This window comes from Pistacia vera, unplaced genomic scaffold, assembly GCF_008641045.1.
Source record: "Pistacia vera cultivar Batoury unplaced genomic scaffold, PisVer_v2 Contig487, whole genome shotgun sequence".
Classification (NCBI taxonomy): Eukaryota; Viridiplantae; Streptophyta; class Magnoliopsida; order Sapindales; family Anacardiaceae; genus Pistacia; species Pistacia vera.
Window position 1 is genome coordinate 791,196 of NW_022196320.1, and position 24,482 is coordinate 815,677.

Below are 24,482 nucleotides of genomic sequence, written 5' to 3' on the forward strand. Positions count from 1 at the left end.
TGCAACTCATAACACACTACAGCTACAACGACTCATAACACATTCTCCCTCTTCAGAAGACCTTGCCTTCAAGGTTAGGAAAATTTCTCTTTATTTCGTCAAGATCCTCCCATGTAGCATCTTCAGGTTGTGTTCCCTTCCACTGAACTAAAACTTCCACTCTAGCTTGATTCCCCTTTTCCTTCAATCGCCTTTGCAAAACTTTGTCAGGCTTTGGTGCTAAGGTTCCATTTGCGACCAAAAGAGGCAAATTTAGGGATAGTTCAACACTAGGGCCTAGCTTCTTCTTGAGGCATGAAACATGAAAGACTGGATATATTCGGGATTCTTCCGGTAAATTCAGCTTATAAGCAATATTTCCCATTCTTTGTAGCACATAGAATGGTCCATAATAGCGAGGAGAAAGTTTGAGATTTCTTCGCATCACCATTGACATTTGGCGATATGGTCGCAATCGTAGATAAACCCAATCACCCACTGCAAATTCTATTTTAGTTCTCTTTTTATTAGCAAAAACTTTCATTTTGGCTTGGGCATCTTGCAAATTTTCTCGAAGCAGAGTCATAATAAAATCTCGATTCCGTAGTTCCTCTTCAACAGCTTGCACACAAGTAGGTCCTGGTTCAAAAGGAAGCATTTGAGGTGGAGGAAACCCACACATCGCTTCAAAAGGAGTAACGTAGGTCGAAGTATGAACAAAAGTGTTGTAAGAATATTCTACCAAGGGAAGCCAACGTGCCCAATGCTTTGGTCTATCTCCCGAGAAGCAATGAAGGTAACATAGACCCTGGTTCATCACCTCTGTCTGTCCATCAGTTTACAAATGATATGCGGAGCTTAGGAGAAGTTCAGTGGCACAAATTCGAAATAACTCTCTCCAAAATTGACTTGTGAAAACCGGATCTCGGTCGCTGACTATTGATTAAGGTAGTCCATGTAGTTTGAAGATGTGTTCCATGAATACTGTGGCCACAATTGCAGTAGTATAAGGATGCGAAAGAGACATAAAGTGAGCATATTTACTCAACATGTCGATTACAACCATGATAACACTACGGCCTCCAGAGGGGGGAAATCCGTCAATAAAATCCATGCTGATGGGAGTCCAATTCTGAGCAAGAATCGGCAGAGGTTGGAGGAGCCCCATTGGATGGAGTCAGTGGCGGAGCCAGGATTTTTGCCCAAGGGGGGCCTCCACGACTTAGCCATTGTTTACCAAACAACTAGTGAAAACTTTAAAAAAACCACCAAACCTTAAGCAAAAGAGTTTACAGCAACCACAATCCACCAAAAATATTCCACACAAATTTAGAGGTCAATCACAACTATATTACAAGTAAAATACATAAAAGTTTACAAAAAGATAGATTAAAATCACCAGAGAAGCAGTCAAACTTCATGCTGTATAACTCCAAATCTAGACGTTAATATCAAAACTCAACTGTCTAGATTAAAGATCCACACATCCTCTGTGTATTGACCAAAAAATCAAGTTAGAATAGTGTACCTGAAGATTTGAATATATGAATATTGATTGTTTAAATATGAAAGCAAGTTAGAATGGTATACTTGAAGATCTTCAATTTAACATGATTTTTCGCTTCGATATATTCTGAAAGTGTTCAATGATATCTTCATTTTCAATTGTAGCAAAAACTTCATTTTCAATGTAAACTACCAAGCAATTGCTCATCCAGTCGTCTCCCATTCGATTACACAAACTATTTTTCACAAAATTCATTGCAGAGAGCACCCTTTCAACTGTTGCAGTAGCCACAGGCAAAACCAATGCTAATTTAATAAACAAGAAAACTTTGTTGTAAGCAATATCCTTCTCAAACTCAACCATTTCTTTAGCAAGGTCGGCAATCCCTTCGACATGAGTGAAATTGGCATTGGTGCTAACATCCTCATAATAGTTTTCAAGTTGATCATCGAGCAACCAAATATCGTGTTGAGTAAAATTGGTAGGATAGAACTTTGCAAATTCAAGTAATCTATCTTTGTTAAATGCAACAAAAGAGTTACTTGGATCAAGAGATGACATACATTGAAGCAACCTCATATTTACTTCATTAAAACGATTATTGAGTTCTTCTTGAATGTTATCCAAAACTGTATACATCAATTCCGTCTTAAAATGATGTTTATTCGTAATTGGCGCAATCCCCCATTTTGTCCTCCCAAAGTTTTCTTCCATATTCTCCAAGATTGGTATGTCATTATCTTTGCACATATCAGAAGCTTCTTTTAACAATATGTCGAAGCAAGAGTCTTCATTTCTCATTTTATGCAATCGACGCTTCGAAATTTGTATAAATTGTATGGCATTAAAAAGATCCCGATCTTTTCTTTGTAATGCTTGTGACGGTTCATTTGTGATTCCCAATACTCTTTTCATTAAGAATAACAAAAAGACGAATTCAAAATTCTCCATTATTCTTAATAAACTCCTTGCTTGACTTTTGTTTTGCCAATCGTCTCCTTCAATCTCAATCACCCTAAGCACATCAACAATAGAAGAAAATAAATTTATGACACTATGAATTGTCCCTATTTGTGAACCTCAATGTGTATCTCCTGGTCATTTAATAGTGCATTCTTGATTCAAACCTCGTCCCATATGAAGATCACCATTAGAAATCAAAGATATCACATTTTCATATTGTTTATCACGTATAAGATCTCTGCGCTTACAAGATGTCGCTATAGTGTTTGATAACATAGAAAGAGATTAAAAAATTCACCCAATGCCGAATGGTTACTTACAACTTTGACTAGCGCCAGTTGGAATTGATGAGAGAAACAATGAATGTAGAAAGCTGATTTATTTTCTCTCAATATCAAAGTCTTCAAACCATTGAACTCACCTCTCATATTGCTTGCTCCATCGTAACCTTGCCTCTGTAAACTTGTCAAACTCAATCCATGCTTTAAAAAAAAAGCATCTATTGCAATTTTCAAAGACTTTGCTGAAGTATTCTTAACATGCACAACCTCGATAAAACGTTCAATAACACAACCTATTTTGTCCACATAGCGAAAAACAATAGCCATTTGTTCTTTCACTGCCACATCACGAGATTCATCAACTAGTAAAGAGAATGGTTGTTTATCTCTCACAATTTCTATAATAATTTTCTTGGTTGTCAAATGAGCACAAACACTAGTTATTTCCCTTTGGATGTTGGGGGCCATCATTTGACGGTTTTTCGAAGCATTTTCTAGCATAACTTTTTTTATGTCGTCATTATGATTGGATAGAAACTTCAATAGTTTCATAAAGTTACCTTGATTTTCAAGATTCAACCGACTCGTCATGACCACGAAATGCCAATCCTTGATATAAAATAAATCTAATGCAATCAATTGATGCATTCAAACGAATGCGATAGTCCAATTTGGCATTTTTCGAAACACAAGCAAGATTTACATCGATGTGTTGCCTTTGGTTTATCAAATCAACACACTTGGCATGACATTGGTTATGAGTACTAGAATTATCTCTAACATGTTTTTTCACTTTCGCTTTATCTTTCTAATTATTAAATCCCTTACTCACAAAAACTTCACCACCTGCTTGGTCACCATAATCAGTTTTGAAAAGATAACAATTTAAACAAAAGATGCAATCTTTTGCCACACTATATTCCATCTAACTTGGACCTTCTTTGTACCACTCTAGTGTAAACCTACGCTTTTTATCTCTGAAAAGAGTGAAAGGAAAGTTATGATCTTTAGGTTGGTAAAAACCTTTCAACAAGTATGCTCTTCGAACTTCCTTCTTTTGCTTGTCAGTACAACAAATCTCTTTAATTAGTATCCTCAATCCTGGATCAGTTCAAGCTCATCTAAATTGAACATCCAGACCGAAGGTTGAGCTTCTTTTACTTGGTGTTGTTGTTGCTGATGTGGGGCTTCTTCTTCTAATGGGATTTGATTAACCTCAATATCAATAGAGTCTCCATCAACAATTTCTGCTGGAATTTTCTTTAATCTCTTGAAATAATTGGATATCATAGCTATCAAATAAAAAAAAGATAATATGATATATGTAAAGAAAGACCGATGAAACTTTAATTAATAAAATTACAAGGACAAACTTATCACTTTTTTAGATACGCTCTTTCCTGAAATCCAAAATACGAGCTTATTACTATTAGTTGATGCGCCCATTTAAGAATAAGTTACATTTACAAAGTCGAGATACAAAGTTTGTATCTGAATGATATAATCGGAAGTTCGAACTGATGATTTATGGGGCTTGATGACTTCATATGTGGAGGCTACAGCCATTCATGGGAGGTGGCAGTAATATCTTGCAAAACAAACATAAATTTGAAGTAATTAAGAATTCATTGTAATAACCTACAAATTTATGTCTTTGAAGACATGGCTGTGACATTTTTTTTTTTTTTTTTTAATTGAAGAGCAATATAAAGAATGTGATGGTCATGGAAACTTGATGGGTGGACCTACCTGTTCCAAGCCCATAGCTTGGCTTGGTAAAAGAGATTAGGCCAGACCTAAACTACAAGTCAAAAGTATAAAATTTGATATGTGGGCCATGGTCCATACTAGACTCATACCCGGCTGACCCAAAATGTGAAAAAATAAATTATATAAATAAAAATAATTTTTTTTTCTAGTAATTACATAATTTGTACTTAAAAGGGTATTTTAGTAATTTGAAATTAAAAATATTATAACACCCTTAACTCAGTGGTCTACAAAATTGAAAGAAATTTGTATGATTTTTGTTCTTTTAGAAAAAGGATATATTGAGCGTAAAGGACATTAATGTCACTTCCACAAAAAACAATATCTCCCCACATTAAAAAAAAAAAAAAATGAAAACCCGAAACAGGGCTTGAATCTAATTAGGCCGGCCAAGGGCCCATAGTGTTTCTTATATAAAATTAAAAAAAAAAAAAAAAATAATATAAGAAACTTTATACAAACAAAACATGAGAAAAAATGAAGTGAAATTTACAATGATGAGGGCGACAAACGGAGGCTCCCACCAATAGTAAGCAACAGAAGAGCACCACTAGAACCAAAGAACTAGCAGCTCCATGGAAAAAGCTTCATCATCTTTTCTATGATAATTGATGTGCTTAGTATATATTATCAAAACTAAAGGGTATGAGAAGTAGGGTTAGTGTTTGTGGGTGAAGGTGAAGACTGAAGAAGAAGATTGAAAAGTGTATGTATATATAAGAAAGTGGAGTGAGGGTTATAAAGTAGAAGGAAGGTACAGCTGAAACACGATCACATGATCCACGGCTTTCTTTTCAAAGGTTTCACATGTTTTGCCCACTCTTCCTCAAACCCCTACTTTTTTGGAAATTTAAAACTTAAAAGTGCACTGCATTATTATTCTAAATATTTCTTCACACTCTCACTGTATACAATACACAAGGGAGATTAACGTTGTAAAATTTGAAATGAAAGGTTTGAAGAGGAGAGGTTGTATCACGAGTAGAGAGACGGGGAGCGAGAGAATTGAGGAAGGGCTGACATAAACGTGAAGAGTGAGGTTCTTAGGGTTTAGCCTTAAATGAACTTGAAACATCCTTTATTGCATTTGCATGTAGCTTCCAAGCTTTATGAATACTCTCTTATTTACTACTCTCATGTTTGTTTGGTGTTCCAAATTCCAAACAAACAAGTTGCTGTTATTTCTATCACATCTATATATTAGCCCCATCTTTTTTTAATAAGGGTAAAAAATGTAATTAAAAATTATATATTATTAAAAATTATTCTGTTGCTTACTTGGTTTTGCAAATGATAATATTACGTTTATATCAACATCTTACACCATTCTTTTCCATCATGATGTGGCGACTAATGGGGAGGCACCACCTCATACATGCCATGTCAGCTAGTTGCCACATCATGAACCCGAAAAATTTTTAAAAATAAAAATAAATTTTACTTGCCCAAAAATTGAATAAAATTTTTCCTAAATGAGAACCCTTAGTCAATTTCGATTTCCCTCAAATTCTTCTCATCTGAAAACCCTAGGCACCACCTTCTCAAATTCCTTTCAAATTTTAGAAAATGAACCTTGGATCTTGATTTTTCTTTCTTGTTTGTGGTTTGGTTTTGTTGGCTAGTTTGCATCTAGGTTGTGGAGGTGGCGACGATTGTGTAGCTAATGCATAATCAATAGAGTTCATAGTTTCGTGTAACTCTGTTAAACAAAAATAAAAATAAAAGAGCTTTGGCAATTCGAGGAGTCACACCTCCCATACTGGTAACTTTTGAGATGAAAAATCGTGATCTTGGATTGATAGCAATACCATTAAATACAAACTAAAATTAACTGAACCCAAAACGACTCTTGACCTCTTGCTAATTAAAGGAACATGGTCCCACGTACTCCTCTACTAAAGACCAGGCTTTGACTAAGCCTACAACTGATACCAGGCTTTTGACTAAGACTACAACTGACTAACTTAAATAAATAATAATTAAAATAGTAAGACCCTACTTAGACAAGACAAGAATTAAAATACTTGTTTAGACAACTGCAACTCAAAACACACTACAGCTACAACGATCATAACACATTCTCCTCTTCAGAAGACCTTGCCTTCAAGGTTAGGAAAATTTCTCTTTATTCGTCAAGATCTCCCATGTAGCATCTTCAGGTTGTGTTCCTTCCACTGAACTAAAACTTCCACTCTAGCTGATTCCCCTTCCTTCAATGCCTTTGCAAAACTGTCAGGCTTTGGTGCTAAGGTTCCATTTGCGACCAAAAGAGGCAAATTTAGGGATGTTCAACACTAGGGCCTGCTTCTTCTTGAGCATGAAACATGAAAGACTGGATATATTCGGATTCTTCCGGTAAATTCAGCTTATAAGCAATATTCCCATTCTTTGTAGCAAGAATGATGCATAATAGCGAGGAGAAAGTTTGAGATTTCTTCGCATCACCATGACATTTGGCGATTGGTCGCAATCGTAGATAACCCAATCACCACTGCAAATTCTATTTAGTTCTCTTTTTATTAGCAAAAACTTTCATTTTTGCTTGGGCATCTTGCAAATTTCTCGAAGCAGAGTCATAATAAAATCTCCGTTGTCTTCTTCACAGTTGCACACAGTAGGTCTGTTCAAAAGGAAGCATTTGAGGTGGAGGAAACCCACACATCGCTTCAAAAGGAGTAACGTAGGTCGAAGTATGAACAAAAGTGTTATAAGATATTTTACCAAGGGAAGCCAACGTGCCCATCTTTGTCTATCTCCCGAGAAGCAATGAAGGAACATTCTAGACCGGTTCATCACTCTGTATGTCCATCAGTTTCGAATGATATGCGGAGCTTAGGAGAAGTTCAGTGCCACAAATTCGAAAAAACTTCTCAAAATTGACTTGTGAAAACTGGATCTCGGTCACTGACTATTGATTAGGGTAGTCCATGTAGTTTGAAGATGTGTTGCATGAATACTGTGGCCACAATTGCAGTAGTATAAGGATGCAAAAGAGACATAAAGTGAGCATATTGCTCAACTGCAATTACAACCATGATAACATACGGCCTCCCGAGGGGGGAAATCCGTCAATAAAATCCATGTGATGGGAGTCCAATTCTGAGCAAGAATCGGCAGGGGTGGAGGAGCCCCATTGGATGGAGTCAGTGGCGGAGCCAGGATTTTTGCCCAAGGGGGGCCTCCACGACTAGCCATTGTTTACCAACAACTAGTGAAAACTTTAAAAAAACCACCAAACCTTAAGCAAAAGAGTTTACAGCAACCACAATCCACCAAAAATATTCCACACAAATTTAGAGGTCATCAACAACTATATTACAAGTAAAATACATAAAAGTTTACAAAAAGATAGATTAAAATCACCAGAGAAGCAGTCAAACTTCATGCTGTATAACTCCAAATCTAGACGTTAATATCAAAACTCAACTGTCTAGATTAAAGATCCACACCTGTGTATTGACCAAAAAATCAAGTTAGAATAGTGTACCTGAAGATTTGAATATATGAATATTGATTGTTTAAATATGAAAGCAAGTTAGAATGGTATACTTGAAGATCTTCAATTTAACATGATTTTTCGCTTCGATATATTCTGAAAGTGGTCAATATGAGTATGAGTTACTACTTCAAAGATTCCCTCCAATTTAGAGTAAAAGACAAATAGATTTTAAATTATCTTATCTTTTAAATGGCATTTTTTTTTTATTATTTGAATTCATTTTATTTCCGACCCATCTTTTTCTGAATTTTAGCCTTCCATTTGGCTTTTCTTCCAAGATTGAAGAAATGTTCAGACATATATGAATATTAAATGTATATTGGATGGACAATACTACATTTATAACCTAATCTTACAAACTTTCTCTCACAACTCCGACATGATAGTTTACAATCGGTTATCTTGCAATTAGACAGGTGAGACCTATTGCGAACTGCCACATCGACATTATGAGAGAAAATTTGTAAGATTGGGTTGTGAGTAAATCTTTATTAATATTCGGATATTATATATGTCTTTTGAAAATTATTAAGATGTCATGATTACAGAATGAAGCTATATATACTTGACTTTATTTGTAGCGTAAAAAATTTATTCAGGGTGATGATTAACCGATATTATCTGTACAAAATTGGATCTTTTATTTTTCTTCTTTCACACAATTTGCATATTGAAATTAAAGCATGTAAGTCAAAAAAAAAAAAAAAAAAGAGTTGGTAAGTCAGCAAAAGGAGTCAAGGATGGTGATATTTCATCAATAAAATGGTTTTACATTTTTGGGTTTAGAATGTTAGGTTTGATATTCCTATTTCTTTGAAAACAAAAATATCTAGAGATTTTCATTTATCATGAAAACAAGTCAAATCCAGTTTAATTTCAGTTTCAATTTCATGATGTGGCAACATTTGGGGGCCTGCAAGAGAGGAGACTTTGAAAAGGAACAAGAGTGGGAAGGCTGGTTTGTACGGCAAACAACAAAAAAGGTTAAAAAGAAAACTGTAATGAGATTGAGAGGTACTCATCAGCCACCAAATGTGAAGCATATTTTGTTTTTGATTTTGACACTAATTCTCAACTACTCATAATTTTAATCTTTGAAATAAAAAAATATTTTCCATATGTTAAAATTGGTTGACATATCACGTATGGCGGTGGAAGCTTGGAGAAATTTAAGTAAAAAAATGTTGAGAAATTTTGGTTTCATAATTGGGTATTCAATGTCTTAGTACATGACACTTTGATGGACCTAAAAAAAACCTTTACAATAAGAAAAATATGATAAAAGTTACTCATGGTAGCATTGCCTCAAGTGTGTATAGCTTATTTAAGAGATCGTAAACATTATTGTCTCTACCATGGATTTTTCCTAAAAATTTTAACGGTTGATACGAAAATGTTCTCTTTGAATGCTGTATTTATGATTCGTTGAATCATCTTTAAAAGAGTAATTACATACTTGAGGTCGTGTTATCCTGATACCCATTATGACCCTTACATCAATTTTGAAGATTCATATAAGAATAATATAGTATTGACATACAAAAATATTGTATTATGACCTTCTCATATGAATCATTTGATTTTTTGAAAAACCGTTGAATTACCAACCAAAATATTGTATCATTACCCTATTGGATCATCCTTAGAAAGGTAAAGAAACCCATAAAAAGTTGATCTAATAATCTAAATAAGAGGTAGCATTACGGAGAATTAAGTGTTACCCTTACAATAATTTTGAAAATTGGAAATAAAACTTGTTGAAAAATTTAAAAATGAAGTAGTGGGAGGCTCCCATTCAGAAAAACAAATATGTTATAATTATAGCAAATCTTACCTAATGGGTAGAGATTAATGTAAAAAATCATTAGTGATTAGTTGAATGTCAACAACATTAAATATGCTTTTACATTCCAACTTGCATTTAAATACAAATTATTATCCTTTCAACCATGCTCTATATTTATTTATTTTGTCTCTTGTCATTTTCAATAACACTAAGTGGTGGTTAATTTTAAAATGATTAGATCTATGAAATTAAGTTAAAATATCACCATATTAAAAGTTTTCATCATTTGAATGATAAACAATTAATTTAGTCAAAAAAAATTGATATCTAATAATGGGTTTTAGATTATACTAACATAAAAATGTTATCTTGGTAGATCTAATGCCTTATTTTGTAACATTTGATTTGGTATCATAAAATAAAAATTACTCTTTTAGATAGTTGAAATAACTCAAATTCTAGTAACTCTAAAGCAACAAAATTAAAGTTCTACTTGAAACCCAGAAACAAAACTCAACACTCGGCTATATACAACAAACTTTTTGGTGAAATTTCTCATTGGAAATTGAAATAAATGGATGCCCATAAATTCATGATGATCAAAGTGTTGATTCAATTATATTAATTGGAGGGAACATGGTAGTATTTCCCTTTACACATGCATCTGTAAACAATAGGGCAAGATTCTGCAACGGAGCACTTGAAGCTGACCATAACTCTCTTGCATGGAAAACAAGGTCCACAGGCATGGGAACAATCTGGCAAGCTTGACCCTGTTGGGTGCACTTCCATTCCTATTCCCTCTGTCGCTCTTTCCTGAAATCCAAAATACGAGCATAATACTATTAGTTGACGCGCCTCATTTAAGAATAATGTTACATTTACAAAGTTGAGATACAATGTTTGTATCTGAACTGAGATTAATCGGAAGTTCGAACCTGATGGTTTACGTGGGCTTGATGATCATCATATGTGGAGGCTGCAGCCATTTCATGGGAGGTGGCAGTAATATCTTGCAAAACAAACATAAATTTTGAAGTAATTAAGAATTCATTGTAATAACCTAAAAAATTTATGTCTTTGAAGACATGGCTGTGACATTTTTTTTTTTTTTTTTTAATTGAAGAGCAAATAATAAAGAATGATGATGGTCATGGAAACTTGATGGGTTGGACCTAAACCTGTTCCAAGCCCAATTAGCTTGGCTTGGTAAAAGAGATTAGGCCAGACCTAAACTACAAGTCTAAAAGTTATAAAAATTTGATATGTTGGGCTCATGGTCCATACTAGACTCATACCCGGCTTGACCCAAAATGTGAAAAAATAAATTGATTATATAAAATAAAAATAATTTTTTTTTCTAGTAATTACATAATTTGTACTTAAAAGGGTATTTTAGTAATTTGAAATTAAAAATATTATAACACCCTTAACTCAGTGGTCTACTAAAATTGAAAGAAATTTGTAATGATTTTTGTTCTTTTAGAAAAAGGATATATTTGAGCGTAAAGGACATTAATGTCACTTCCACAAAAACATATATCTCCCCACATTAAAAAAAAAAAAAAATGAAAACCCGAAACAGGGCTTGAATCTAATTAGGCCGGGCCAAGGGCCCATAGTGTTTCTTCATATAAAAATTAAAAAAAAAAAAAAAAATAATAATAATGAACATATTATACAAACAAAAACATGAGAAAAAATGAAGTGAAATTTACAATGATGAGGCGACAAACGGAGGCTCCCACCAATAGTAAGCAACATGAAGAGCACCACTAGAACCAAAGAACTAGCAGCTCCATTTGGAAAAAGCTTCATCATCTTTTCTATGATAATTGATGTTGCTATAGATATATATTATCAAAACTAAAGGGTATGAGAAGTAGGGTTAGTGTTTTTTGGGTGAAGGTGATGACTGAAGAAGAAGATTGAAAAGTGTATGTATATATAAAGAAAGTGAGAGTGAGGGTTATAAATGTAGAAGGAAGGTACAGCTGAAACACTATCACATGATCCACGGCTTTCTTTTCAAAGGTTTTCACATGTTTTGCCCACTCTTCCTCAAACCCCTTCTTTTTTGGAACTTTAAAACTTCAAAGTGCACTGCATTTATTATTCTAAATATTTCTCTTCACACTCTCACTGTATACAATACACAAGGGAGATTAACGTTGTAAAATTTGAAATGAAAGGTTTGAAGAGGAGAGGTTGTATCACGAGTAGAGAGACGGGGAGCGAGAGAATTGAGGAAGGGCTGACATAAACGTGAAGAGTGAGGTTCTTAGGGTTTAGCCTTAAATGAACTTGAACCATCCTTTATTGCATTTGCATGTAGCTTCCAAGCTTTTATGACTACTCTCTTAATTTACTACTCTCATGTTTGTTTGGTGTTCCAAATTCCAAACAAACAAGTTGCTGTTATTTCTATCACTATATATATATTAGCCCCCATCTTTTTATTAAATAAGGGTAAAAAATGTAATTAAAAATTATATATTATGATTTATTATTAAAATTATTCTGTTGCTTACTTGGCTTTTGCAAATGAGTAATATTACGTTTACATCAACATCTTACACCATTCTTTTCCATCATGATGTGGCGACTAATGTGGAGGCACCACCTCATATGCCATGTCAGCTAGTTGCCACATCATGAACCCCAAAAAATTTTAAAAAATAAAAATAAATTTTACTTGCCCAAAAATTTGAATACAATTTATCCTAAATGAGAACCCTTAATCAATTTCGATTCCCCTCAATTTTCCTTTCAATCTTGAAAACCCTAGTCACCACCTTCTCAAATTTCCTTTCAAATTTTAGAAAATCAGAACCTTGGTATCTCTGATTTTCTTTTCTTGTTTGTGGTTTGGTTTTGTTGGCTAGTTTGCATCTAGGTTTGTGGAGGTGGCGACAATTGTGCTAGCTAATGCATAATCAATAGAGTTCATAGTTTCGTGTTAACTCTGTTAAACAAAAATAAAAATAAAAGAGCTTTGGCAATTCGAGGAGCCAACCACCTCCAATACTAGTAACTTTTGAGATGAAAAATCGTGATCTGGATTAATAGCAAATACCATTTAAATACAAATTAAAATTAACTGAACCCAAAACTGACTCTTGACCTCTTGCTAAATTAAAGGAACATGGTCCCACGTACTCCTCTACCCTAAAGACCAGGCTTTTGACCAAGCCTACAACTGACTACCAGGCTTTTGACTAAGCCTACAACTGACTAACTTAAATAAAATAATAATTAAAATAGTAAGGCCCTACTTAGACAAGACAAGAATTAAAATACTTGTTTAGACAACTGCAGCTCATAACACACTACAGCTACAACAACTCATAACACATTCTCCCTCTTCAGAAGACCTTGCCTTCAAGGTTAGGAAAATTTCTCTTTATTTCGTCAAGATCCTCCCATGTAGCATCTTTAGGTTGTGTTCCCTTCCACTGAACTAAAACTTCCACTCTAGCTTGATTCCCCTTTTCCTTCAATTGCCTTTGCAAAACTTTGTCAGGCTTTGGTGCTAAGGTTCCATTTGCAGCAAAAAGAGGCAAATTTAGGGATAGTTCAACACTAGGGCCTAGCTTCTTCTTGAGGCATGAAACATGAAAGACTGGATATATTTGAGATTCTTCCGGTAAATTCAGCTTATAAGCAACATTTCCCATTCTTTGTAGCATCTAGAATGGTCTATAATAGCGAGGAGAAAGTTTGAGATTTCTTCGCATCACCACTGACATTTGGCAATATGGTCGCAATCGTAGATAAACCCAATCACCCACTGCAAATTCTATTTTAGTTCTCTTTTTATTAGCAAAAACTTTCATTTTGGCTTGGGCATCTTGCAAATTTTCTCGAAGCAGAGTCATAATAAAATCTCGATTCCGTAGTTCCTCTTCAACAGCTTGCACACAAGTAGGTCCTGGTTCAAAAGGAAGCATTTGAGGTGGAGGAAACCCACACATCGCTTCAAAAGGAGTAACGTAGGTCGAAGTATGAACAAAAGTGTTGTAAGAATATTCTACCAAGGGAAGCCAACGTGCCCAATCCTTTGGTCTATCTCCCGAGAAGCAATGAAGGTAACATTCTAGACCCTGGTTCATCATCTCTGTATGTCCATCAGTTTGCGAATGATATGCGGAGCTTAGGAGAAGTTCAGTGCCACAAATTCGAAAAAACTCTCTCCAAAATTGACTTGTGAAAACTGGATCTCGGTCACTGACTATTGATTAGGGTAGTCCATGTAGTTTGAAGATGTGTTGCATGAATACTGTGGCCACAATTGCAGTAGTATAAGGATGCAAAAGAGACATAAAGTGAGCATATTTGCTCAACTGTCAATTACAACCATGATAACACTACGGCCTCCAGAGGGGGGAAATCCGTCAATAAAATCCATGCTGATGGGAGTCCAATTCTGAGCAAGAATCGGCAGAGGTTGGAGGAGCCCCATTGGATGGAGTCAGTGGCGGAGCCAGGATTTTTGCCCAAGGGGGGCCTCCACGACTTAGCCATTGTTTACCAAACAACTAGTGAAAACTTTAAAAAAACCACCAAACCTTAAGCAAAAGAGTTTACAGCAACCACAATCCACCAAAAATATTCCACACAAATTTAGAGGTCAATCACAACTATATTACAAGTAAAATACATAAAAGTTTACAAAAAGATAGATTAAAATCACCAGAGAAGCAGTCAAACTTCATGCTGTATAACTCCAAATCTAGACGTTAATATCAAAACTCAACTGTCTAGATTAAAGATCCACACATCCTCTGTGTATTGACCAAAAAATCAAGTTAGAATAGTGTACCTGAAGATTTGAATATATGAATATTGATTGTTTAAATATGAAAGCAAGTTAGAATGGTATACTTGAAGATCTTCAATTTAACATGATTTTTCGCTTCGATATATTCTGAAAGTGTTCAATGATATCTTCATTTTCAATTGTAGCAAAAACTTCATTTTCAATGTAAACTACCAAGCAATTGCTCATCCAGTCGTCTCCCATTCGATTACACAAACTATTTTTCACAAAATTCATTGCAGAGAGCACCCTTTCAACTGTTGCAGTAGCCACAGGCAAAACCAATGCTAATTTAATAAACAAGAAAACTTTGTTGTAAGCAATATCCTTCTCAAACTCAACCATTTCTTTAGCAAGGTCGGCAATCCCTTCGACATGAGTGAAATTGGCATTGGTGCTAACATCCTCATAATAGTTTTCAAGTTGATCATCGAGCAACCAAATATCGTGTTGAGGAAAATCGGCAGGATAGAACTTTGCAAATTCAAGTAATCTATCTTTGTTAAATGCAACAAAAGAGTTACTTGGATCAAGAGATGACATACATTGAAGCAACCTCATATTTACTTCATTAAAACGATTATTGAGTTCTTCTTGAATGTTATCCAAAACTGTATACATCAATTCCGTCTTAAAATGATGTTTATTCGTAATTGGCGCAATCCCCCATTTTGTCCTCCCAAAGTTTTCTTCCATATTCTCCAAGATTGGTATGTCATTATCTTTGCACATATCAGAAGCTTCTTTTAACAATATGTCAAAGCCAGTGTCTTCATTTCTCATTTTATGCAATTGACGCTTCGAAATTTGTATAAATTGTATGGCATTAAAAAGATCCCGATCTTTTCTTTGTAATGCTTGTGACGGTTCATTTGTGATTCCCAATACTCTTTTCATTAAGAATAACAAAAAGACGAATTCAAAATTCTCCATAATTCCTAATAAACTCCTTGCTTGACTTTTGTTTTGCCAATCGTCTCCTTCAATCTCAATCACCCTAAGCACATCAACAATAGAAGAAAATAAATTTATGACACTATGAATTGTCCCTATATGTGAACCTCAAGGTGTATCTCCTGGTCATTTAATAGTGCATTCTTGATTCAAACCTCGTCCCATATGAAGATCACCATTAGAAATCAAAGATATCACATTTTCATATTGTTTATCACGTATAAGATCTCTGCGCTTACAAGATGTCGCTATAGTGTTTGATAACATAGAAAGAGATTAAAAAATTCACCCAATGCCGAATGGTTACTTACAACTTTGACTAGCGCCAGTTGGAATTGATGAGAGAAACAATGAATGTAGAAAGCTGATTTATTTTCTCTCAATATCAAAGTCTTCAAACCATTGAACTCACCTCTCATATTGCTTGCTCCATCGTAACCTTGCCTCTGTAAACTTGTCAAACTCAATCCATGCTTTAAAAAAAAAGCATCTATTGCAATTTTCAAAGACTTTGCTGAAGTATTCTTAACATGCACAACCTCGATAAAACGTTCAATAACACAACCTATTTTGTCCACATAGCGAAAAACAATAGCCATTTGTTCTTTCACTGCCACATCACGAGATTCATCAACTAGTAAAGAGAATGGTTGTTTATCTCTCACAATTTCTATAATAATTTTCTTGGTTGTCAAATGAGCACAAACACTAGTTATTTCCCTTTGGATGTTGGGGGCCATCATTTGACGGTTTTTCGAAGCATTTTCTAGCATAACTTTTTTTATGTCGTCATTATGATTGGATAGAAACTTCAATAGTTTCATAAAGTTACCTTGATTTTCAAGATTCAACCGACTCGTCATGACCACGAAATGCCAATCCTTGATATAAAATAAATCTAATGCAATCAATTGATGCATTCAAACGAATGCGATAGTCCAATTTGGCATTTTTCGAAACACAAGCAAGATTTACATCGATGTGTTGCCTTTGGTTTATCAAATCAACACACTTGGCATGACATTGGTTATGAGTACTAGAATAATCTCTAACATGTTTTTTCACTTTCGCTTTATCTTTCAAATTATTAAATCCCTTACTCACAAAAACTTCACCACCTGCTTGGTCACCATAATCAGTTTTGAAAAGATAACAATTTAAACAAAAGATGCAATCTTTTGCCACACTATATTCTATTTAACTTGGACCTTCTTTGTACCACTCTAGTGTAAACCTACGCTTTTTATCTCTGAAAAGAGTGAAAGGAAAGTTATGATCTTTAGGTTGGTAAAAACCTTTCAACAAGTATGCTCTTCGAACTTCCTTCTTTTGCTTGTCAGTACAACAAATCTCTTTAATTAGTATCCTCAATCCTGGATCAGTTCAAGCTCATCTAAATTGAACATCCAGACCGAAGGTTGAGCTTCTTTTACTTGGTGTTGTTGTTGCTGATGTGGGGCTTCTTCTTCTAATGGGATTTGATTAACCTCAATATCAATAGAGTCTCCATCAACAATTTCTGCTGGAATTTTCTTTAATCTCTTGAAATAATTGGATATCATAGCTATCAAATAAAAAAAAGATAATATGATATATGTAAAGAAAGACCGATGAAACTTTAATTAATAAAATTACAAGGACAAACTTATCACTTTTTTAGATGTAACAATTAGATCTAATTAAAAGATTATTTTAGCAATTACTTAATCATTTTATTGTGTTAATTTTCTTATATTTAAAATCATTTTAGTGAAATTTAAAAACTTACATAATTTGCTAATCAATTTTTTGGCTTATTTAAATTATTGGCATAGATCAACTAGATTTAATTCAATTACTATTAGAGCATACTTAGTCAACTAATCACATTATAAAATAATAAAAATATCATTATTAATATATTAAGGATTGGTGCAAATCAAGTAGTCCTCTATTTATATAAAAAATTAATTTTATAAATGTATTTGTAATATCTAAAGTCACAAATTAATAATAATGTTTTCAACCAATTACAAAATCAAACAAATACAAAACAAACTCACAAGATTTATACTTTTTTTCATCAGAATAAAAAACCTCCATAAAAACAAATATGATTTAACCCTAAAATAAAATAAACTAAAATAAGTAATATACATACCTAAAACTGATAAAGCAGAAAATAGTCTTCAAAAGTTGTAACTTCAACCGAGCCAGTAAGACAAAAAGAAAGAGAGGCGCACTCACTTAATAAAATTAGGGATACAAAAGTTGTGGTCCTATAAAGATTGGTCGCATATGGCATATATATTATACATTTATACTAATGAAACTAGTGGGCCAGCGCATAGCCGCAATATTTATGATGGGTGAGCCTGCTGCATTAACATATTATAGCATTTAGTTTGATTGTGGGCCATATATATTTGTACCTTTTTTATATAAAAATCATTAATTATAAATATTTACAATTTTATTTTTCAAAATTTGAGGCCTACCCTCAAGGATGCTGGATCCGCCCCTGGATGGAGTGTCACTGTTTTGTTTCGTTGGCAAACATCGCATTCGCGAAAGTAAGCTCCAACATCTCGTTTTAAACCACGCAGTAGAATTCCCTCTTAATTCTAGAGTATGCTTTTAGAGTTCCCATGTGGCCCCCTAACAGACTGTTGTGAAATTGATGCAGGATCTGTTGATGAAATGGCACCAAAGTTCTAAGATGCAGCTTCCCTTTATAAAAAAGAAGGCCATTGCGGTATTGATAGTTGGCTGGATCCAAGTCCCCTTGTTGGCAATGATGAATCAGCTCTTGTAATTGAGGATCATGCAGATAAGCTTTGTATAGTTCGTCCATCCAAGTGGCTTGTATTCCACTAATTGTTTGAATCTGCATATGGGACCTAGTTGTGGAGCTTTGGTCACCTACACATTGTAGTCGTGAAAGTGCATCTACGACTTTATTTGTCTTGCCACTCTTACACTCCATTTTGAAGTCATAGCCAAGTAGTTTAGAGACCTATTTTTGTTGGACAGGACCGTAGGAGTACCTATCCTTTGCTCTAGTAAGTGTTTCAGAGCTTGCTAATCTGTCTGCACCTTAAACGAGTGTCCAAGCAGATAATGTCTCCACTTACGGATTGCCATGACCAATGCTAAAAGCTCCTTCTCATAGGTGGAAAGGAACAAGTTTTTTCCTTTTAGCCCTTGGCTAAAGTAGGCTAATGGCCTCCCCTCTTGCATAAGAACAGCTCCCAAACCACCTCCAGACGCATCATATTTCAGAATAAATGTTTTGGAGAAATCTGGTAGACCAAGTGTATAAACATAGCCTCAAATTTGGTTGATAAGTCTCAAGGGAAAACTAAAATATTCTATAGTCTAAGTTGTTTTCTCATAATCAAATGGAATTACCAAAATAGTAACTGTAGCTGATTATATATTCTGTATACTTTGAATAAGAAGATAACTTAACATGAATCTTTGTCTCAAAGTACTTAAACTAACCAGAATCCACCTAATTATATTTTGTTGAATCCATTAATTTCTTTCCCTTTCAGAATTCATTAATTTCCAAACATTATGCTAAGAGATTTTATCAGTCTATTAACTCTGTCCATATTCAAGATATCACAAAACTCAATTTAGTGTATCTTATTCAGGAATGCATTATAAGTCGTTAATAGACATAAAAAGGCCATAGCAAAACCAAAAAAAATTAAACAATTTTTAATTAAATTTACAGTCAATGCAATTACGATGATGCAAATTCACAATTGCATCAATCTTGTTTGTTGAATCACCCCCAAACCAAAACAAACCCAAAAAAACTTATAAGACAAACATTTGATTGTTGCTTCACTATCTTCTTCTAAAAACATAATATCATGTCAAAAGCATATAAAGCCATGGAAAAAGTCAATGAATACTGAAACTTACTGTTGAAACTATGAACTCTATTGATTACGCATCAGCTAACACATCCGTCGCCACCCTTAACAAACCTAGATGCAAACTCGCCAACAAAATGAAACCACAAACAAGAAAGAAAATCAAAGATGCTAGGGTTCTGATTTTCAAAAATTTGAAAGGAAATTTGAGAAGGTTGTGGCTAGAGTTTTCAAGATTGAAAGGAAATTTGAGTGAAATTGAAATTGATTTAGAGTTCTCATTTAGGAAAAATTGTATTTGAATTTTTGGGCAAATAATTTATTTTTATTTTTTAAAAATTTTAAAGGTTCATGATGTGGTAACTCACTAACATGACATATAAGGTAACGCTACCACATCAATCGTCACGTCATGATGAAAGAGAATGACATAAGATGTTGATATAAACATAATATTACTCGCAAAAGAGTAAAATAATAAAAATGGTAAACTAAAGCTCATACTATTCTAATGTATAGATAACAGCCGGTGGAAATATGTTTATCGTTGTTTTATAATAAAAAATATTTAATCTATTATTATTTTGTTAAGTTATAACTTTCACGTCTGTGAGAAGAGGACTGATATATTTATACTGTTCTGTTTTACCCTTTACTGTTATTAATTTCGTCACGACAGTAGCCCAAGTTCTTCAGGCCGCTGTCTTGACAGCAGCCCAATCAACCCTGGCTTAGCCTAGAAGGTCCAGGCCCAGCACAGAATTTGCTGGACGCTGTCATCAACCATTAAGCCCGTCACTATCGACCAGCCATCATTTCCCTTCGCTGCTTTCATTTGACAAACCAAAACTCCATTTAAACTCCTTTCGTTTCTCTCTATTAAATGATAACATAAACAATCTTAAAACTTATTATTATTTTAACCCATTTTCTCTGCAGAACTATTGAAGCATCTCTCACATCACCACCGAGGTCAGCCATTTTTGTACTTCTCTTTAGTTTGGTTCCAGTTTCGTTAATTTGATTTGATTTGATTGAAATTTATTTTTTGTGTATCATATAGTAGAATAGAATGAGCTCAACTTTGTTTAATAGAAGAAAACTTTTAACCATATTGAGAAACCCTTATGTATTTTACACTCAAATCAAAACCCCGCAAAACCCATGCCCCCGAAACCCTTTAATCCAAAACCCTTTTAGGGCTGCTCAGGTTTGTTATTTTTCAACCAATTTTCCTGAATATGAGATGCCCTCTGTCACCTGGGGTGTTGTTCAAGGGAAAAAAGAGAAACTTGTTAACCGTGTTAAAATTTGTGATTATCTCAAGAATTTGGGCATAATTCCTGATGAATTAGAGGGTCTTGAGCTGCCCTCTACTGTTGAGGTTATGGAGGAACGTGTCGTGTTCTTGCAGAAATTGGGATTGACTGTCGATGATATTAATGAGTACCCGTTGATGCTAGGTTGTAGCATGCGAAAAAATATGATTCCAGTGTTAGGGTATTTAGAGAAAATCGGTATTCAGAAGTCGAAATTGGGTGAATTTGTTAAGAATTATCCGCAAGTGTTGCACGCGAGTGTGGTTGTTGAGCTTATGCCTGTTGTGAAGTTTCTACGCGGACTTGATGTTGAAAAGCAGGATCTTGGTTATGTTTTGATGAAGTATCCTGAACTATTAGGGTTTAAGCTGGAAGGAACGATGAGTACTTCTGTTGCTTATCTTGTTAGTATTGGTGTTAGTCCTAGAGATATTGGTCCCATGGTGACTCAATATCCATATTTTTTGGGAATGAGAGTTGGGACTGTTATTAAGCCACTTGTTGATTATTTGGTTTCTTTGGGTTTGCCGATTAAGATTTTGGCTAGGATGTTGGAGAAGCGTGCATATATTCTTGGGTATGATCTTGAAGAGACTGTTAAACCAAATGTGGATTGTTTGGTTAGTTTTGGGATCAGGAGGGAATTGCTCGCACTGGTCATAGCACAGTTTCCACAAATTCTTGGTTTGCCTCTGAAAGCTAAGATGTCTTCACAGCAATATTTCTTTAGTCTGAAGCTCAAGATTGATCCAGAAGGGTTTGCACGTGTGGTAGAGAAGATGCCGCAAGTTGTTAGCCTTAACCAACATGTGATTTTGAAGCCTGTTGAGTTTCTTTTGAGGCGGGGAATACCTTCTGCAGATGTGGCAAACATGGTTGTGAAATGTCCACAGTTAGTTGCATGTCGAGTTGAGCTCATGAAGAACAGTTTTTACTTCTATAAGAGTGAGATGGGGAGGCCGCTGAAAGAGCTGGTGGAGTTTCCGGAGTACTTTACTTACAGCTTGGAATCAAGGATCAAACCCAGATATCAAAGATTAAAAAGCAAGGGGATCAGATGTTCGCTGAATTGGTTCCTGAACTGCAGTGACCAGAGATTTGAAGAGAGATTGCAGGGTGATTACATTGAATCTGAGAGTTTGGGTCCATCATTTTGTATGGGTGGGAAATTAGAGCTACCAGGGAGTGAGATTGTGTCAGACGAGGAAGATGAGAGTGATGACGAAGTGCTATACAGACGTACTGTATCTCTTTAGTAAATTTATTCATTTAATCAATGAAAAAAGTTTGATTTCAAATTCTACATGGAATGTGAGGAATTTACTTCGTTAGCATTTTCCTTGTCATATTTTTCTTGAATTCTATTGTGTTTGATATTCAACAAAGCAAGTTCCTCTGTTCACAATTGTCCATAATTACAATTATAAACTTGTTGATGTTCTCTTAAGGCAGTATGTATTTTTTTTTTTTTTTTTTTTTTTTATTTCAAATTTTGAAACAATTAACCAATTTGGTAATCTAATCATCTCCCATTTCACCTCTTCTTGTTTCCTGCTTCTCGTGATGAACTTTTTGCACTTGTTGGTGCTACTTTCCCATTTCACCTCTTCTTGTTTCCTGCTTCTCGTGATGAACTTTTTGCACTTGTTGGTGCTACTTGGTTAATGGATTCTTTGTTCAATGATGTCAATTGTTAAATGTGTTTGTTTTCATTATCTACTTACTTCTATTGTTCTTAAGGTGTCTTTGGGGGACTGTTGATGAATCTCAGTATGGAACTATATAGTTGCTTGCGTAGCTTGTATTAGCATGTTGAGATGCGATGGGCAAGCATCCTTCTTAAAGTTTTAACATGTTTTTTGTGCTTGAAGGCTACATAAATTCCATGAATTAACAGTGCTGTAACCTAAATTTAAATGTAATGCAGAACTTTTTCTCTTTCATGTCTAGTGTGTGTTCTTGTTTATAATCATACTGCCAGAGGAATTATTATTATTATTATTATTATTATTTGCCTGAGTTTTCATCACTCTGTATCTTTCCACTGCAATATACACTCTATGGATTTTGATTGAACGTATGAGATGATAAACACTACATAAGATCCAAGATTGGCTTGATTGAACATCAAATATTAGCTGGCAGTTGGTTTGAACGAGGCAATTGATACTTAATAGGACAGTTGCCATGGTCAGCCAAGTGAAGTCACCCAGATAAGGTAATGGTGACAGACCTGAAATCAGGTATTGTTGTCTCAGTTCTGATCTTTTGCAATATTATAATTGCTACGGTTGTGTTTGATTAATGTTACTGATCCAAAAACTGAGTAGTGAAATGAAGACAACTGCCTTCACATCTGGCTAGGGACCCAAATTGGGAGCAATGCCGGGGGCTTGCAAGGGCCGTTGCCATCACATCAAGCAATTTGTGAAAAATATTGATAAAGAGAAAATACTGGGAAATAGCTTAAGCTTTGTATCATCTGAAAGGTTGATGATGTCCTTTGATTATGATAGGCTAAAAAAAACAAGAATAGGTGAAGGTAGAGCATTCAATCTACAATTTTATATCTTTAACCATTTTGGATCTTTAATGATAGTTGTCTCCTTTTGATGACTATAGATAGTCAAACCTAAAAGTTCGCCAAGGTTCATGGCTCCATAATGAGTCTTAAACTTGGTCAGGTGACCACCATAGTCATTTCTTCCGAATCCGACAATATACAAATCGGACAAATTCTTGATAGTGGATTGGAGTGTTACATATTCTTTCTTCATTAGCAAGTTTTATGCATAATAGGGTTATTATTTGCTGCCGGTACTGACACAACTTCGAACACACTGGAATGGGCAATGACGGAACTACTCCAGAATCCTGAAGCTTTATCAAATGCGCGATTAGAGCTGGAGCAAGCTATAGGTAAAGGGAACCCAGTTGAGGAATCAAACATCACTCAGTTACCTTAGCAATCATTAAAAAAACTTTCAGACCTTGCACCCAACGATTCCCTTTTTACTTCCCCGGAAAGCCTCGACAGACGTGGAAATCAATGGCTTCAAAGTCCGAAGGATGCGCAAGTTTTAGTCAATGCATGGGCGATTAGCAGAGACGCAAACACATGGGAAAATTCAAACAGTTTTGTCCAGGAAAGATTTTTGGGGTCGGATGTTGATGTTAAAGGCAGAAACTTCGAGCTCATTCTGTTTGGTGGGGAACGGCGAATAAGCCCTGGTTTGCCACTGGCAATCAGAATACTGCATTTGATGTTGGGTTCACTTCTTCACGCCTTTGATTGGAAGCTTGGAGATGGTGTTACAATTGAGAAGATGGACAGGGAAGACAAGTTTGGCCTCACTTTACAGAAGGCTCAGCCGCTACGAGCTGTCCCTGTTGCGTGCAAATAGCGAAAAATAACCCTTTCGTCCATGAGGTTTGGCTTAAGTAATACTTTAGTAATGTTTTGGTTCTATTAGTAACGTTTTAGTCTCTATAACTGACTAAAATGTTACTCATGTCGCATAGGAACCAAAACGTTATTAAAAAATTCTAAAAATAGTGTAGTTACTTAAGCCAAATCTTAGGGATGAACCCGTTATTATCATTGAAACAGTGTAGTTTGACTTGCCAGATGAACCCGTTATAATTATATGTTTTTAGTTAGATGTTTTAATATTTGATTAAGTGATAAAAAATCTTCTTTGAGTGATGCTAATCAGCCCCACTGGTTAATTAAATAAAC

At 34.8% G+C, this 24,482-nt stretch overlaps 5 protein-coding genes across 5 annotated transcripts; 2 read left to right on the forward strand and 3 right to left on the reverse strand.

The window, feature by feature from the left end:
• Positions 1–1,579: 1,579 nt before the first annotated feature.
• On the reverse strand, positions 1,580–3,198 carry LOC116104822. Its single transcript, XM_031391255.1, has 3 exons — positions 2,871–3,198; positions 2,614–2,706; positions 1,580–2,115 (listed from the first exon to the last, which is right to left on the reverse strand). Exons 1-3 carry the CDS (start codon positions 3,196–3,198, stop codon positions 1,580–1,582), a joined length of 957 nt encoding a protein of 318 aa, XP_031247115.1.
• A 7,092-nt stretch (positions 3,199–10,290) lies between these two features.
• On the reverse strand, positions 10,291–11,706 carry LOC116147004 (protein EPIDERMAL PATTERNING FACTOR 2). Its single transcript, XM_031432430.1, has 3 exons — positions 11,504–11,706; positions 10,724–10,797; positions 10,291–10,601 (listed from the first exon to the last, which is right to left on the reverse strand). Exons 1-3 carry the CDS (start codon positions 11,604–11,606, stop codon positions 10,407–10,409), a joined length of 372 nt encoding a protein of 123 aa, XP_031288290.1. The 5' UTR covers positions 11,607–11,706; the 3' UTR covers positions 10,291–10,406.
• Positions 11,707–14,679: 2,973 nt separating this feature from the next.
• Positions 14,680–15,537, reverse strand: LOC116104823. The gene has a single exon (XM_031391256.1). It carries the CDS (start codon positions 15,535–15,537, stop codon positions 14,680–14,682), a length of 858 nt encoding a protein of 285 aa, XP_031247116.1.
• A 4,719-nt stretch (positions 15,538–20,256) lies between these two features.
• On the forward strand, positions 20,257–22,066 carry LOC116104862 (transcription termination factor MTERF4, chloroplastic). The gene has a single exon (XM_031391294.1). It carries the CDS (start codon positions 20,497–20,499, stop codon positions 21,997–21,999), a length of 1,503 nt encoding a protein of 500 aa, XP_031247154.1. The 5' UTR covers positions 20,257–20,496; the 3' UTR covers positions 22,000–22,066.
• A 1,529-nt stretch (positions 22,067–23,595) lies between these two features.
• Positions 23,596–24,147, forward strand: LOC116104824 (geraniol 8-hydroxylase-like). Its single transcript, XM_031391257.1, has 2 exons — positions 23,596–23,662; positions 23,732–24,147. The coding sequence occupies exons 1-2, from the start codon at positions 23,596–23,598 to the stop codon at positions 24,145–24,147; spliced, it is 483 nt and encodes a 160-aa protein (XP_031247117.1).
• Positions 24,148–24,482: the final 335 nt, after the last annotated feature.

Coding starts and splice junctions, on each gene's coding strand:
- LOC116104824 (XM_031391257.1), top strand. CDS start 23,596: ATGACGGAACTACTCCAGAATCCTGAAGCTTTATCAAATGCGCGATTA. Junction 23,663..23,731: donor AGAGCTGGAGCAAGCTATAG/GTAAAGGGAACC, acceptor AAAAACTTTCAG/ACCTTGCACCCAACGATTCC.
- LOC116147004 (XM_031432430.1), bottom strand. CDS start 11,606: ATGATGAAGCTTTTTCCAAATGGAGCTGCTAGTTCTTTGGTTCTAGTG. Junction 10,798..11,503: donor CCGTTTGTCGCCTCATCATT/GTAAATTTCACT, acceptor TTGTTTTGCAAG/ATATTACTGCCACCTCCCAT. Junction 10,602..10,723: donor AAGCCCACGTAAACCATCAG/GTTCGAACTTCC, acceptor TTTGGATTTCAG/GAAAGAGCGACAGAGGGAAT.
- LOC116104822 (XM_031391255.1), bottom strand. CDS start 3,198: ATGGCCCCCAACATCCAAAGGGAAATAACTAGTGTTTGTGCTCATTTG. Junction 2,707..2,870: donor TGGAGCAAGCAATATGAGAG/GTGAGTTCAATG, acceptor CAAACACTATAG/CGACATCTTGTAAGCGCAGA. Junction 2,116..2,613: donor TGATCTTCATATGGGACGAG/GTTTGAATCAAG, acceptor TGATGTATACAG/TTTTGGATAACATTCAAGAA.
- LOC116104862 (XM_031391294.1), top strand. CDS start 20,497: ATGAGCTCAACTTTGTTTAATAGAAGAAAACTTTTAACCATATTGAGA.
- LOC116104823 (XM_031391256.1), bottom strand. CDS start 15,537: ATGGAGAATTTTGAATTCGTCTTTTTGTTATTCTTAATGAAAAGAGTA.